Below are 16,574 nucleotides of genomic sequence, written 5' to 3' on the forward strand. Positions count from 1 at the left end.
TCCAGTACTCAACCCAGTTATAGTCATGGTGAATGCTGTGTCTGAAGAACTTAGGTGTGAAGACTTTCCAAGAAGCTTTGGACCTCTAATGCCTTAGTAAAAGGATGAGCATATTTGATGCCTCCCATGGGAAAACACACCCTTAAAACAAGCATATGTGGGGCACTCTATGGTAGACCATTGAAGTCAAAGCCAGCCTGGACCTTCCAGGCTAGCCAGGGCTCCAGAGAAACCCTGTGTGGAAAAGGGTCCATAAACATGTGGCGAGAGCGGATGTGCTCTGATGCTCAGCTTTCCGTGCTGTGGTCAAGTAGACGCTTTAGCCTCTCAGGACATCCTGTAAGTTTTTATTCTGACTCTGCCTCTTGTCAGCTGAAGCAGCACGATGCTGTCTGTGCCCCTAAACATTTTGTGCACTGGTGAGTCCTGCTGGGAATGAAGGGTGTGGAATACCAAGGTGAATATATCATCTAGGGAGGCTGGATTCATCCACAGCAGAAACACTGGATTCCATGGTGGGGTTGGTGCATGAGTTCACCTTACCTTAAGTGATCTCTGATTCTGCTGTTCAGAGGTTCTACAGCGATGGGGAGGTCAGATCACCAGGTTATTGGAAGGAGATAGATCACCCATCATGAATTTTTCTTTCCAGGCTTATTCCTAGTCCAGGGGACATTGGTACAAGAAGGTGAGTCCATCCTTAAAACCTTGAGTTATACTACCCATTGCAATAGATAGGCTGGGTAATAGCAGAAGAGCAGATATTATGGGTGTTAGCTGGTGGCTTATGTGAGTGATTTGTTGGTGAGTCTTCTGAACTTCAAAGTTAGGAACCTGCAAGACTCTCTCTCCCTTCTCTCCCAGACCATCCCAGACTCCGCCCCTGGCTGAGTTAGACATCAACTTTGGTCAGAGAAACATTATTTCGGTTTTTCAAGACAAGGCTTCTCTGTGCAGCTCTAACTATTCTAGAACTCACTATTTAGAGCAGGCTGCCCATGGACTCTGCTTCTGTAACCCAAATGCTAAGACTAAAAGAGTGGGTCATAACACCTGGAGGATAATCAGTATTTTAAATAAAACATGCTCCTCCCCTTTGCTATACTCTTGCCTGACAACCTGCAAATATTTTGAGAGGATTTTGATAATATAATTTATGATTTCTTAAGTTTCTTTGTCACTTGACAAACCACTGACATTGTTATTTTTGCCTTCAAACATCAACGCTGCAGACATAATTTGTTTATCACCAGAGAACCATTTTTCCTTTTTCTACAAGATATTTCATGTAGCTTATTATCAACCTTCCCTTCCAGAGTGAAGTATGTATCATTTCTTGTGCTTATAGTGAACTCTATCTGGGACTGTTTTCTGAGAAATTAATTATCTCCATTTCTGATGGACAGTGTTGCTGACATTTATAGTCAGGTTTTCCTTTTTATCACTCACTTTATTGAATGCATCCTCCCGGGCTATTGTGTCCTTAGGTCTTTGCTCAGAGTCAGCTGTTAGATGTCCTGGAAGTCTCTTTTGTGTCCTTTGCTTCTCTTGTCATCCTGAACCCAGGAACTCTTACAATAATAATGTACTCTGTGATCATGACTACGTGGGGTGAATTTGCTTTGTGTCATTTGACCCTCTTAGATCTGACCATATTCATTATATTACAAGTTTCAACGGTGTTATATAGATATAGATATATATAGATAGATATAGATATAGATATAGATATAGATATATAGATATATATATTTCCAACTCTAGGGGATTTTTTGCTTATTCTTATTATCTCTCTTATTTCTGTCTTCTTGTTATTTTACTAATTCAGAATTTTATATGATGTATTTTTTACTTTATCATTTTTATTTTAATTTTAAATAGATTGTTTTACATGTCAATCCCAGTTCGCTCTCCCTCCCCTCCTACCGCACTCCCCTTCCCCCCCAGCCTCCTACCCTATTGCCAAATTCTTCCACATAGGGTATATCTAGAGTCTGTCATTTCACTCTGGGTAGGGTCTAGGCACTCCCCTAAGAGTCCAGGCTGAGAGAGCATCCCTCTTTGTGCTATGGGAACACGATGACTGTTTGTATTCCAGGGATAGACACTGATCCACAGCTCAGGGCCCCATAGGTTGCCCAGGCCTTCTCGCTGACACTCACATTTGGGGAGTCCAGATCAGTCCCATGCTGGCCTCTCCGCTGTCAGTCTGGGGTCCAAGAGCTGTCCCCTGTTCAGATCAGCTGTCTCTGCTGGTTTTACCAGCCCATTCTTTGCCAATTTGCTCATCACTCCTCTCTCTGTCACTGGGTTCCTTAGGTTCAGTTCAGTGCTTAATTGTGTGTTTGCCTCTGCTTCCATTAATCACTGGATGAAGGCTCCTGGATGGCTATAGACATCAAGTTCATTATCAGGAATGGGCAATCGAGGTGGTCTCTCCACTATTGCTTAGCTTGCCAATTGGTGTTATCCCTTTAGATCACTCGAGGTCACTCTGGTGCCTGATCTGTCTTCTAACTTATGATTCCCTCTTCCCCCTATTCTGCTCCCACCCACTCAACTTCCTGTTCCCCCATGATCTACTCTCTCTTCCTCTTCTCCCCATCTCTTCTTCCCAGCTCCCACTCCCCCCCACCCCTCGCCGTGTTCCCCATCCATTCACAGGATCTTGTCTCAATCCTCTTCTTTTGGGTACTATGCATATATGCATATCTTTTAGGTTCTTTCCTGTTTCCCAGACTCTCTATCAGTGGAAGTACAGACTGGCACTATCCTGATCCATGTCTAAAATCCATATATGAGTGAGTACATACCATGTTTGTCTTTTGTGACTGGGTTACCTCACTCAGGATGGTTTCTTCCAGTGCTATCCATTTACCTGCAAATTTCAAGATTCCATTGTTTTTTTCTGCTGAGTAATACTCCATTGTGTAAATGTACCACATTTTCTCTATCCACTCTTCAGTTGAGGGGCATCTAGGTTTCTTCCAGGTTCTGGCTATTACAAATAATGCTGCTATGAACATAGTGGAGCAGATGCCCTTGTTGTATGAATTTGCCACATTTGGATATATGCCTAAGAGTGGAATTGCTGGGTCTTGTGGTAGATTAATTCCCATTTTCCTGAGGAATTTCCAAAGAGGCTGTACGAATTGGCACTCCCACCAGCAGTGCAGTAGTGTTCCCCTCTCTCCACATCCTCTCCAGCATAAATTGTCTTCGGTGTTTTCGGTTTTAGCCATTCTGACAGGAGTAAGATGGTATCTCAGAGTTGTTTTGATTTGCATTTCCCTGATGGCTAAGGATGTTGAGCACTTTCTTATGTGTCTCTTGGCCATTTTAGCCTCCTCTATTGAGAATTCTCTATTTAGTTCTGTACCCCACTTTTAATTGGATCCTTTGGTGTTTTGGAGACTTGTTTCTTGAGTTCTTTGTAAATTTTGGAGATTAGCCCTCTGTCAGATGTAGGGTTAATGAATATCTTTTCCCATTCTGTGGACTGCCTTTTTGTCTTGTTGACTGTGTCTTTTGCCTTACAGAAGCTTTTTAGGTTCAGGAGGTCCCATTTGTTAATTGCCGATATCAGTGTCTGTGCAGCTGGTGTTATATTTATGAAGTGGTCTCCTGTACCAACTCGTTGAAGAGTTTCTCCCACTTTCTCTTCTAAAAGTTTCAGTGTGGTTGGACTTATGTTGAGATCTTTGATCCATTTGGACTTAAGTTTTGTACAAGGCGATAAACATGGATCTATCTGCAGTCTTCTGCATACCAGTACTCAGATATCTCATCTTGGAATTCAGAAGACCCAGTAGCTTACTGTTTTTATAGAGCAGGTATGCGATGAATTTTAGCTTCCTAGTACTTATGTATGCTTACCTATTGATTGACCTGAGCTTTTCATCTTCTCACATTGAAACAGGGATGTTTCAATTCAGAGAAAATTGTTGTTCTAAAGCTACCTGCAGAATTAATAATTGGAAGCTCAACTCTCAGGAATGAAGGGAGATCATTAAATTATTTTCTGTATGATTTCTCCAGGAAGTTATCACAAATATTTACTGACTGCCTGGCCAAGCCCTGTTGTTGCACTGGGACAGCATGTGGAGCTTCGATGTGACTCTCATAGAGAGTCTGACTTGTTCCAGCTGTACAAGGAACTTGGAGATTTTATTCCTCAGGTCCATGAAAGAATATTCCAGAAGAGCATGCTCTTGGGCCCTGTGACACCAGCACATGGAGGAACCTACAGATGCTATAATCACTATCATCAGAACCCTAATGACCTCTCATTACACAGTAACCCTTTGAAAATCATAATCTCAGGTCAGCAATCATGTTGGAAGTGTCATTTCATTCCCACAAGTCTCCTCATGCTAGAATTTTCAGAACCGGTTTTAGTCAGAGTCTCAGTATTATAAAGGAATATTCAACACAGAAAATTAGATAGTATGGTGGGCATAGCATAAACCCAAGGACATGCTCTTTCCATTCCTAAGACTTCATGGGTGTTAAGGAAGAGGTAAGAAGGGTCAAGTCAGGGAAAAAGTGGACCTGAAAGGGGAATTCAGGTACTAACAGGACAACACCAGGATGGGAGAATGTGCTGATTTGTTCTGGGTCAGCAGAATCACCAGAGTTCATATAACAATATAAGGAAATTTCCTTAGTGGGAGAACTAAGAATAATGGGGGATACACCCTGTTGCTAATTCTGGGAATGGAAAAATGACCAAAGTGCCGAAGAATGAATGAGGTCTCTGGAAGCTGAAAGGCAAAAAGCAATGAACACTTGTCTAGGAAATTTTCTAAGTAACATGTCACTGCCTATACCTGATTTATACTATTTGGCTTGTTTCAGAATTCGGATGTCCCTTGTACCCTTTTTAAAAATCACATTTGTGATAGTTTGTTATGGTACTGACTAGAAACTAATACAGGAATCTTTGTCAAGGGCAAATTACGAACCAGGAAAGGACTGCACAGAGAGCAGTAAAGTCAGGGTGGTAACGAATCATGTTGTCAGGAAACAAATCTGATGTGTCCGATCACGAATGCCTTACAGAACTTTGATCCATAGAGAAGGCCAGAAGAGTTTCACTGGTACCTACCTTCACTCTTAAATCTTTTAGCATACCATGGTTTTTATTTATTCCAAAATAGCATTAAAAAGACACATGAATGAACGTGGCATAAATCTTTCCATACTATCTGCATTCCTCAAATATTAAAAGGGGCAATAGTGGCTATTGTAGACAGATTCAGAAGAAATATTCTCACAGCAAGTCAATGGGAAAATATTGTGCTGCTGCCAAAGCCAAATAAGCAGAAAATCGTCAGAGAAAGAAGGAGGAGTCTGTGTACACAGAAAAGGACACTGGAACACTGACAAGAAGGACACATTAACGGGGAATGCATAGGTTTTCAGGGATACATAGACTGGAGTCATGTTCAACCTTGCAATCTCTTTATTTCTAGGAATCTACAGGAAGCCTTTCCTCTTTGTCCCACATACTTACCTGGTAAATTCAGGAGAGAAGATGACCCTGAAGTGTCACTCACAGATTGTGTTTGACATCTTCATTTTGACTTTACAAAGTAACAAAATAATCAATGAATCCTTCCAGCATTCTGCAGAATCCCATCGTGGGGGGTCCCATGCCAGCTTCTCAATAGGACCCACAACACCTGCTCACGCTGGGACTTACACCTGTTATGGTTCTTACAATCACACACCATATGAGTGGTCTGAATCCAGTGACCCTGTTGACATAGTGATCACAGGTAAGAGGGTATCACCTGATCATCATCCTCTCTGTGATGCAGAGCAGTTATTCTATAGAAATACTGGGAAGTCATAGGGAAGATGACTGTGGGGATCAGAAAGGTAGCCTTCAAGAGTACATTACTGACATAGACAATGAAAGTGTAGACACAAGGACAAATCATTCGTTTTAATGTAAATCACTGATACAGGTAGATAAAAGGAATCTTAACTAGAGGTAAAGAGAAAGGGTGACTTCATGAGCTTGATAAGAATCAGAGACAATGAAGTCCTTTTGCTAGTTTTCAGTATCCAAAACAGGTCACAATTTTGTTTGCTTCTACCTCTAAAAGACATCTGCTAGAGACAAATTGACATCATGTGTGACCTGAATGTATGTGCTGAATTGGACTGGTTCTACATGAGTCCTTAGGTGTTGGTACAGTTTGCACACACAGAGTTTCTTTCTAGGTTGACAGTTCTTCCATTCTTGTGTTTGACCAATTATTTATGAAAGAATAGCATAACCCTGGGTCATTGAGTAGAGCACCAATCATTGTCTCTTCTTTACATCTCCAAACAGTTGAAAATCCATGTTCCAAAATTATTCAGACATTCCAGATGGAGGAAAAACATCCTATAGTGGTTTCCCCTGGGATTGGCTTACAAATGTATTGCAGAGATACGGAAAAATATACAAATAGTAAGGCAGACAGGGAGACTGCAAGAAAGACTTGGAGACAGGAAAAGCTGAGGAAATACTAAGCATGGCATATGTGGGAAGGAAAGACTTGCAAAAAGCCTTAAGCTTGAATGGAAGATTTGAAATTAGAGATGGGCAAATAATGGCAATTATTGGATATTTCAAAGCAAAGATAGGGAAACAGATGACAGATTACATCTGAGAAGTACACACACTAAGAGGAACAAGGGAAGGAAGACCATCATGGGCCCTGTTCTTGGGAAACATACACGTTCATGGAATATCCTGTGCTTTGAAAAGAGACATTCACTAGCATAGATGTGAACGAAAAAGAGACAAGTTAGAAAATGAATGACTTGGAAGTAAGATTCTAGATTTTTAATATACATAGGATGGGGGAGCTATAAGTCATCGAATAGGAAACTGATCAGGAAGGGAAGGAGATTAACATGGAGGGGTGTTGAAAGAGGTGGGATAGATATGCCAAGAAAGAGAGAATGAAGCATGGAGTAAGGACCAGCAAAGGTGGTACAATGGAGGGGATTCAGAACCAACCATTGTACTGCTCTGCACACCCTTTTCCTGCTTCTAAATTTGCCCTTGACATGGATTCCTGTTCTGGTTTCCAATAACTACCGTAAAAAATTACCATGAGCAAAATGATGTGAATGAGGATCTCTTAATGAAGTCATTTACTTTGTATGCTAATTTAAAAAAATAAATATCTCTAACTAAACACACCGATTGGCAAAACATCTGGATGGAATGAAAGGATAAAGAAGAAAAATTGGGTAAAGGAGTGAAATCAGTTGAGGTTGATGGACAAGAGGGAATAATAGCATAATATGATCAAGATTAAACATATAAATACATATGTCACAACACTTAAAGAAAATGAGGCCATAAAATGATGCAACTTGACTTTAATTTCAAAATTTTAATAAAAAACATAAAAATACATTATATATATAAGTTTATATTTCATAATGAATCCAACTGCTGTATAAATCTAATATATATTAATAAAAACAAACTTAGGCAGGTGGAATGAACCAATGCATATAGGGCCAGAAACTGTCAAAAAACAAAACTGTGGTAAAATGCATGGTTACAGAACTGTGGTCAGAGACCAGGTAAGATTGAAGGAAAGAGGGAGAGGAAGAGATGGGGAGGTAGGAAAAGGAGAGGTAAGGATGGGGCAGAGAGAGAGAGGGATCACAGCAATGTAAACATGGAGAGAGAACTCTGAGACGTTAATGAAACCGGTAAGGAAGTGCCCCCTAATTGTCTCTGCTCTTTCCTTCCAGGTTTACACAGGAAACCTTCTCTGGCAGTCCTGATGGGCCCCGTGGTGATGTCAGGAGAGAACATGACCTTGGCTTGCATCTCTGATCATCAGTTTGATATGTTCCATCTGTCCAGGGAGCAGGTGCCTCAGGGACATGGGCTGCCTGCCATGCAGAGTCACAATGGGACATTCCAGGCCAATTTCATTCTTGGGCCTGTGATCCAGAAAGGGAACTATAGATGCTATGGCTCTTTCAGAAACTCCTCCTTTGTGTGGTCATCCCCAAGTGACCCCTTGTACCTTCCTGTTTCAGGTAAGAGAGTCTCATATATACCTCGTGTTTTGTGAGTAATTAAATCCTAAAGTGAATTCTGAGAAGCATCTGATGATAGAGAAAAAGTATCTTAGGCAACTACAGAGAAGGATTATCTGGAGTCATATATATACATATATCTATACATGTATATATGTGAGTGTATATACACACTTAGCAATGTTACTCAAGGAAAAAGAGGCTTACAACTTAAGGGAGTGTGTAGAAAAGCTTGGGGGAAGTTTACCTGGAAGGGGCTGGAGAGATGAAAGGGAGAAAGAAAGAGATAATTAAATTTCAGTGAAGTTTTTTTAAAGGATGTCAAGTTTGAGAATGTATGTCAGATTATAAAACAATAGACAAGAAGCCTCACAAACAATCTTTATCCTAGTTGGCCAGCCACACTGGGGCGTGTATGTACCCAGGGAAAATAAGAAACAGGTCAGGACAGACTCATTAGGTATAAGCTTGCAATCTGTTTGGTCATATCAGAGACAGAGCAGTACTCCTGATCTCTCCCTCACATAGATCTCTCCACAGCATTCCTATTGACTCATCACAACTAGAAATCAACACCTCAAAGCAAAATATCTAGTTGCATCCTATGACTCTGAATGGGCAGCACTAAGAGATGGAGTGGATGCTGCTTAGTGTCCAAATTCAAAGGACTTTCCATACAGGGAAGCCAGATAGGCTTTTGATAAACTTTCTCCCTCTCTTCTCTCCTTTCTAGTAAATTCATCAGGAAACTGCACTTTGTGTACAGAATCAGAGTCCAAAACTTGTGAGTAATTGATTCCTCTTCTCTGTTGTAGAAACTTGGGTACAAAAGCTCTTGGGTTCATGTTTGGGCTCAGGTCCCTCACAGCTCAGTTGTCTTAAGATAATCATCTTTTTCCTCTTTGATTCTTAAATTCTGAAACATCAGAAGATTTTTAAGAGACGTGTGGGAACTATACCTGAAAACTCCTACATGTGAAAAGGAGAGTAACTTTCACTCCCTTCCCAGGAAAAAATGAACTGCTCATTCTAGCTGTGCTCCTTCTGGAGAGGAGATAATGGGGCATGAAAAAGGGTGCAAGGAAGCAGAAGAAAAGATTTTATACAAATATTACCTGTAATGGAATAGACTTGACTTTGATTTCTCACTTTGGGGAAATTTGGGTGTTTTAGACTTGGAAGTTGCTAAGCAGATTAACTGGGCAATGGTATCAAGCTCAGATTGGGACACTGATTACACAACCTGCAGTTTTCTGCCACTGGCAGAATGTCCATATATTCTTGGACATGTGGACTTCTGCTTAAGCATGGTCATCTCACTAGTGACAATGCTCCTAAAACTGATACTCATTCTCCCAACACTTAGAAATTGCCTATAGCCGCTTGACAAGGGGCAGGACTTCATGTCCATCTCCACTCTCCATGCTGGGTATTTCCTTAGCTTGATCTTGTATTGTTCTTGGGTATGCTATGACATCTTCTTACGAAGTTCACATACTTGACTGCCCTTGGTGAACAGAACACAGTTTCCTTATACTTATCCATGGCTTATTTTTGTAATCTCTTCTTTCATCTCTTTCACAATGATGCTGAATATTTGGAGAGGGATATGAGATGTAATCATCTCATTTAGAGCCAAGAATTCTATAGTCTCTTATTCCCCACAACTTGCCCTGTTGCGGACATCTGTATTAATCACCATCTATCACATATATAAACTCCTATGCTAAAAGTTGAGAAATGTATTAACATATGGATATAACCATAAGTCATGAGGAGTCACTATTTCCATTGAGCAGAATATTATTAATAGGTTATCCATATAGAATCGGCATCAATCATCCTTTAATCAATAAATATTATACAATCTATCAAAATGAGGATCCTAAGATTTACCTCTTCTGGGTTGCTATCTTCCCCCAGATAACCACAGGAACCTGCGTGTTGTGATTGGGCTTTCCATAACCATGGTCCTCGTGCTCCTCCTCATCATCCTCCTTTACTCTTGCTGCTATGCCAAAAAGAGTAAGTCCCAGGAACAAGCCAGTGAGTGTCATCTGTGTAGTGTGAGAATCCAAGACTGGAGAAATACAGGTGTGTGTTCTTCATTTAGTAAAAGACACTTGGGCCAACAGGGAAAACTGAGGTAGGGATTTCTAGAGAGGAACCAGAGCCCATGCTTCTCCCTTCACCTCTCAGGCCTCTGACTAATTCCTCAATGCATCCTCTGCATATTTACATCCAAAGCATGCACTAACATACAGAAGAAGGTTTTATAAGAGAGATGTGGAGGGAAGGGATGGAGGGAGAAAGAATTACTAGGGTGCAGCATGTGTAGGGCAGGGCTGTAAATACAGAGTAACATAATTGAATCTAATTTGCCAATGGTGAACAACCTTGGGCTTCAGCATATTTCTCACTAGTGCTTTGGATTTGAAATAATGAGAGTGAAGAAGTACTTTATTCTATGTGTTTGTTTATTTCTGTCCCCTAAAAATGCAGCCAACAGGGATCAAGAGTCAAAGACGAGAACAACACTGAATAGACAGGTAGGACCTCCTGAGTCTGCCCTCTTCCATACAGTAGAATATCCCTTTGTTCTCTGCAAGATCATGTGCATACAAAATCGCTAAACATTTACCTCTTTCTAGGACCCTGAAAGAGAAGAAGGGCAGGAGGTGACATACTTAGAATTCGATCAGAGGACCTTCAAACAAAAATTGACCACTCCCATTTCCCAGATTCCCAAGGAATTTTCCACAGATCCCAGTGTCTACATGGAAATCAGGAAATGATAAACTGAGATGAAATACATTCTTTGCCCCATGAGTCCTCAAAGAAATACCTGAGGAAGTTTTCTGTGTAGACCACAGCCCTTTCTCCAGTGAAGACTGATAGATGCGGTGAAATCAGAGCTGAAATCTGAAGACAGAGTCTCTAACTTTGGGACCACCCTTCATTATTCTAATACGGTTCTCAACGTGGCTTTCCCTTATGTGCAAATGTTATGCTCCTCACTAGGCACTCAACAGAAATCAAACTCTATTTCATTTCACTCTAGCAGACCTCTGCAACCTCACTAGCTATAAATTCGAGGCGCATTTAAACTTTAACTGCAAGTATTATATCTCTGAAGGGAAAGGCATCCTTAATGTTGAGAGCCAGGCTGTACCTACAGCTGTGAAGGAAAGTTATCCTGGACACCTGTACCTGTGAAGGGAACCAGGCTGTACCTACAACTCTGAAGAGAAAGGCATCCTGTTGAGTCTCAGGCTATACCAATAGTTGTGAAGGGAAGATATCCTGGACATCTATAGCTGTGAAAAGAAAGGTATCCTGACTGTATGGAGCCAGGATATACCTATAACTCTGTAGAGAAAGGTATCCTAACTGTCAGTATCCAGGCTATACCTATACCTGTGGAGGTAATGTGTCCTGGTTACCTATAGCTGTGTAGGATAAGGTTTCCTGACTGTTGGGGTCCAGGTTATCCATATAACTTTGAGGAGAAGGTATCCTGATTCTCAGAAGCAAGGCGATCCCTATAGCTGTGTTCTGTGGTGATCCTGCTCCTTCCTGAGACAGCCTTTACAGACCAGCTCTGCTCTGCTCCACTAAGGGAGTTTCCCAGCACAGATGTCCATTGTTTATCTGCTCTGGCAAAAGTTGTTATTGCTCTACTTCACTCTGCTAAGGGGAAACCCCCACACACAGAAATGTCCCAGTTTGATCCAGCTCTGACAAACACTGTTACTTTTCTGCTCCACTCTCCCATCAGAGATGCCCACTGCTTCTCTGCTCTGCTCCACTCCAGAAAAAGAATGTCTTCACCAAAAACTCATTCAAGTGATTTATTGAGAGGGAGAAATTCAGAAGAGTGACTGCCTCTGCCAGGGTGGAAAAAGGTAGCTCCCAACTAAACAGGCACAGGGCTTTTATAGAACTTCTTATGGGCAGAGTTTTCCAGGGAGGAGAGCTTGAGGGTTGGAATTGATAGAGTTTGCAGCCCTGAGCTTGAACAAACTCAGAGATTGACTGGATTTTGTGCTCAGGAATTATTTGGTTTTGTGCTCAAGAACTGATTGGGTTTCCTGCTGAGGGATTGGTTGGTGTTTGTACTGAGGTAGTCAGGGACAGAGTGTGTTCCTTTACTCTGGATTGAGAGCCAAAGTGTGTTTCTTTTACCCAACCTTTTTAAACTTTAGTTCTGGTTTCAGGGCCAAAGTATGCTTCTCTGGCTCTGGTTTCAAGGAACAGAGTGTGTTTCTTTTGCTGGCCTTTTGCCCTACAGTAACCATGATGAGTATTTCACAACTCCATATCAATAAGAAGATCACCTTTTTAATAGTGTATATGTCTAGTAGATAGTAGTTGTATAACATACTGGGTCTCATGACAGTTTCTTACATGTATATGCATTTTAATCATATTCACACCCCATTACCCTTCTTTACTTTCTAACACTCCTGATGATATCATTCAAGAAGACCACACTTAACACTGGGCATTATCATATGCTGTTCTGTGTACCCCTAATGCTGTTTTTCAAAGTTTCTCTCACGAGGAGATCTACATATTTCTTTAATATATCAATATTGACTTCCCCTATGTAAAGAAGCATTTTCTACAATGAAGTAGAAGTGAGATATTGCCTCCTTAACACATGTTTCCTTTACTATGCTGTTGAAAAGTTACTTCATCTGAATTGAAGCCTTGTCTTTTGGAAGAGAACTCATTAAGTCTCAGCAAGTAAACAATACCTCATGAGTCTCAGAAACATCCTAAAACATACAACACTGACAAGGACCCTCCCCAAGGTTCTATGAGCAATAAAAACAGTTAAGAAGAAGAAATCCTCCCATTAAGTAAGCTGCCAGCAACTCATTGAGATATGCCCAGGGACACAGCTTTTATGAGTCATCATCCATGTTGGCATGGGCTTTTGGGGGCACAGCCACCTTGAGTCACTCATGCTCCAATATATATCCACTAATCTAGGATCCTGTAATTAATCCTAATAAACTCATTAATCCAATGAAGTATGCCTCAGTGAATCACTTTTCTGGCCTGTCATTGGTGCCCTTTCTGGGATCAACAGATGTTTGCTAATACCTCCTGAGAAAGTCACACAATCTATAGACACACTACCAAACATCGAATTGTTTAAAACTGATATGTTAAAACTCCACAGGCAAAAGCTAACTGGAGTAAAGGGTTTATTTGGATTGCATACCTTATATAATTCCAGAACAAAATCCACTGAGGGGAGCAAAGTCAGGAAACTGGAGACTGGACCATGGAGATTCACCACACATGTATTGTTCCTTATTCCTTGTTCATCCTGCATTTATACACTTTAGAATGACCTGCCAAGAATTGCTACTACCCACAGTGGTCTAGGCCTTGCCACATCAACCATGAATCAAGAACATGCCCAACAAACTTGCCTATAGGCAATCACATGAATAAATTTTGTCATTTCAGAGTCCCACTTCTCCAATGATTTTCTATTGTGTCAGGTTGACCAAAAAACAACTATTACACTACCCATGTGTACTCTTTTGCATTTTGCTGAATGGACTGTAAGAAGCATCTTTGTTTGTCTATCTGTCTGTTTGCAGTTTTGAAACAGGGTCATGCTAGGTATCTGCCATCTTGTGATCTTCCTGCCTGAGCCTCCCAAATTTTAAGATTACAGAGACTGTGGGCATCCTGCAGATGAAATCTTTTTTTTTTGGTTTTTACGAGACAGGGTTTCTCTGTATTGTTTTGGAGGCTATTGGTCCAGCCTGGCCTCGAACTCACAGAGATCCACCTGCCTCTGCCTCCCGAGTGCTGGGATTAAAGGCGTGCGCCACCAATGCCCGGCTGCAGATGAAATCTTATTTGAAGTCTCTTTAATCTAAGTTCTCTTCCAAGAGTGCAGAAGAGAGATGCATTTAGGTCTAAGTGACAAATTTTTTTCTGCTTTAATAAAAATCAAAGCTCCTCTACCCATCCCAGTCCCAGCATCTGGCCAGCAGGGAAGTCTCCTGCAGGCAGGCTGCTCCAGCACCACACCAGCTACATCAGAGGGCCACAGAGGCACAGCCGCCACCTACACTGGCTGTAGGAATGGGGGAGTGGCTGTTCTCCAGGGTGGACAGCCCCACTATTTAGACCTATTGCAACTGCTCTACCACCATCTGCAGCTGCAATAGAGGTCCCCAGAGGCATCCCCCACCTGTACCAACTGGAGAAAGAGTAGAATCATAGGGCCCTGGAAGCACAGCACCCACCCACACCAATTAGAGGCAGAGGCCATTCTACCACCATCCCCAGCCTCATTAGAGAACCCTGGAAGCACAACCCCCACAAGCAGTGATTGGAGGAAGAGCCCCAACAGCCAGTCAACAGGCAAGACTACGGTGGCCTGGCCATTCCACCACCAGCCCCGGTGGCATCAGAAGCTGCATGGAGGCACAGGCTCTACCTGCACTGACTGGAGGAAAAGTTGACCCCAGGATGTAGACACAACCTGCTCCAACTGGAGGAAGCATCAATGCCAGCATCTATAGTTACCCCAAACCCATATGGGTAAAAGACAGTGTGAGAATGCTGTCAATAACATAAAGAGCAATACTGTACCACCATAACCTAGTGGTTCTGCAGCTTCAAGACTGAGACATCCCAACACAGATGAAGCAGAAGGAAACAATCTTAAAAATAACTTTATGATGATGATAGAGTCCCTTATGGAGGAAATGAAAATTTCCCTTAAAAATGGAGGAAAAGACAAAATAAGGAAGGAAATCAATAAATCCCTTAAAGAAAGTCAAGAAAAAAACAATCAAACAGGTGAAGGAAACAGTTCAAACCTAAAAAATTGAAATAAAGGCGACAAAGAAAGCACAAACTGAGGGAATTCTGGAAATGGAAAATCCGAATAAATGAACACGAACCAGAAATGCAAGCATAGCCAGAAGAATACAAGAGATGGAAGAAGGATTCTCAGTTGTTAAACATAAAACAGAGGAAATATGTGCATCAGTCAAAGAAACTGTACAATCCAACAAATACATGATATAAAACATCCAGGAAATCTTAAAAATAGGGATATCTATTCGTTATGTATAGTGTTGTGTCTGCATGAACACCTGCAGGCCAAAAGAGGGCACCAGATCTCATTACAGATGGTTGTGAGCTACCATACACTTACTGGAAATTGAACTCAGGACCTCTGGAAGGGTAGCCCATGCTCTGAAACACTAAGCCATGTCTAAGGGGTCAATACCAGGCTGGGGAAACCCACAGAAGCTGCTGAGCTGAGCAATTGGGAGCTCACAGACTCCAGACTAACAGTTGGGGAACGAGCATAAGATCAAACCAGGTCCCTTGAATATGGATGTCAGTTGGGAGACCTGGGCAGTCTATGAGGCCACTAGCAGTGGAAACAGTATTTATCCCTAGTGTATGAATGGGCTTTTGGAGACCATTCCCAATGGAGGGTTACTCTCTCAGCCTAGATGCAGTGAGGAAGGCCTCGCTCCTGCCACAAATCATGTGAGAGATTTTGATGATTCCCCCATGGGAGGCTTCACTCTCGCTGAGGAGTGAATGTGGGGTGGGATGGGGAGATGGTGAGGCGAATGAGAGGACAGGAAGGAGAAGGAACTAGGATTGATATGTAAAATAAGATGGTTTTTAATTTAAATAAAATTTTATTTTAAAAAATAATGATAGGGATAAAAGCAGACAAACTCAAAGGAACAGAAAATACATTCAACAAAATCTTAGAGGGAAACTTTCCCAACCTAAAGAAGGATATGTCTATGAAAGTGCAAGAAGCATCTAAACCACCAAATAGACTGAACAAAAAAATGTTCCCTCACCACACGATAATCAAAACGTTAAACATGCAGAATAAAGAAAGAATATTAAGAACTGCAACAGAAGAAGGTCAGGTAACGTGCAAAGGCAGACCTATCAGAATTATGCCCAACCTCTCGATGGAGACTATGAAGGCCAGAAGGTCCAATACAGATATTTTGCAGACATTAAGAGACCATGGATGCCAGCGCAGACTACTATACCCAGCAAAGCTGGAAAGGAGGGAGAAGGAACTGGAATTGGTATGTCAAATAAGATTGTATTTAATTTGAATATAAATTTGATATAAAAAAGAAACAAACTCACCCAGAAGGAGTAGATGACAATACAATACAAAAATCAATGAAAGCAAGAGTTGGTTCTTTAAGAAAATCAACATGATAAACAAATCCTTATCCAACTAACCTAAAAGTAGAGAGAATATTCAAATTAATAAATCAGAAAAGAAAAGGGGACATAGCAACAGACACTGAGGAAATCCAGAGAATCATCAGATCATACTTCAAAAACATGTGCTTCACAAATCTGGAAAACCTACAAAGAAATTACCCGTTTTCTGGATAGCTACCTAATACCAAAACTAAAGTCCAGGCAAACACCTTAGATAGACCTAAACTCTAAGAAAATAGAAGTAATCATTA

At 41.3% G+C, this 16,574-nt stretch overlaps 1 protein-coding gene across 1 annotated transcript; it reads left to right on the forward strand.

The window, feature by feature from the left end:
• The first annotated feature begins 258 nt into the window (after window positions 1–258).
• LOC101842560 (killer cell immunoglobulin-like receptor 3DL1) lies at window positions 259–13,103 on the forward strand. The gene is made up of 8 exons (XM_040733842.1): window positions 259–419; window positions 4,043–4,323; window positions 5,475–5,780; window positions 7,771–8,064; window positions 8,798–8,848; window positions 9,988–10,158; window positions 10,567–10,613; window positions 10,716–13,103. Exons 1-8 carry the CDS (start codon window positions 259–261, stop codon window positions 10,857–10,859), a joined length of 1,455 nt encoding a protein of 484 aa, XP_040589776.1. The 3' UTR covers window positions 10,860–13,103.
• The last annotated feature ends 3,471 nt before the right edge of the window (window positions 13,104–16,574 follow it).

Source organism: Mesocricetus auratus, unplaced genomic scaffold (assembly GCF_017639785.1).
Source record: "Mesocricetus auratus isolate SY011 unplaced genomic scaffold, BCM_Maur_2.0 Super-Scaffold_100037, whole genome shotgun sequence".
In the NCBI taxonomy this organism is placed as follows: Eukaryota; Metazoa; Chordata; class Mammalia; order Rodentia; family Cricetidae; genus Mesocricetus; species Mesocricetus auratus.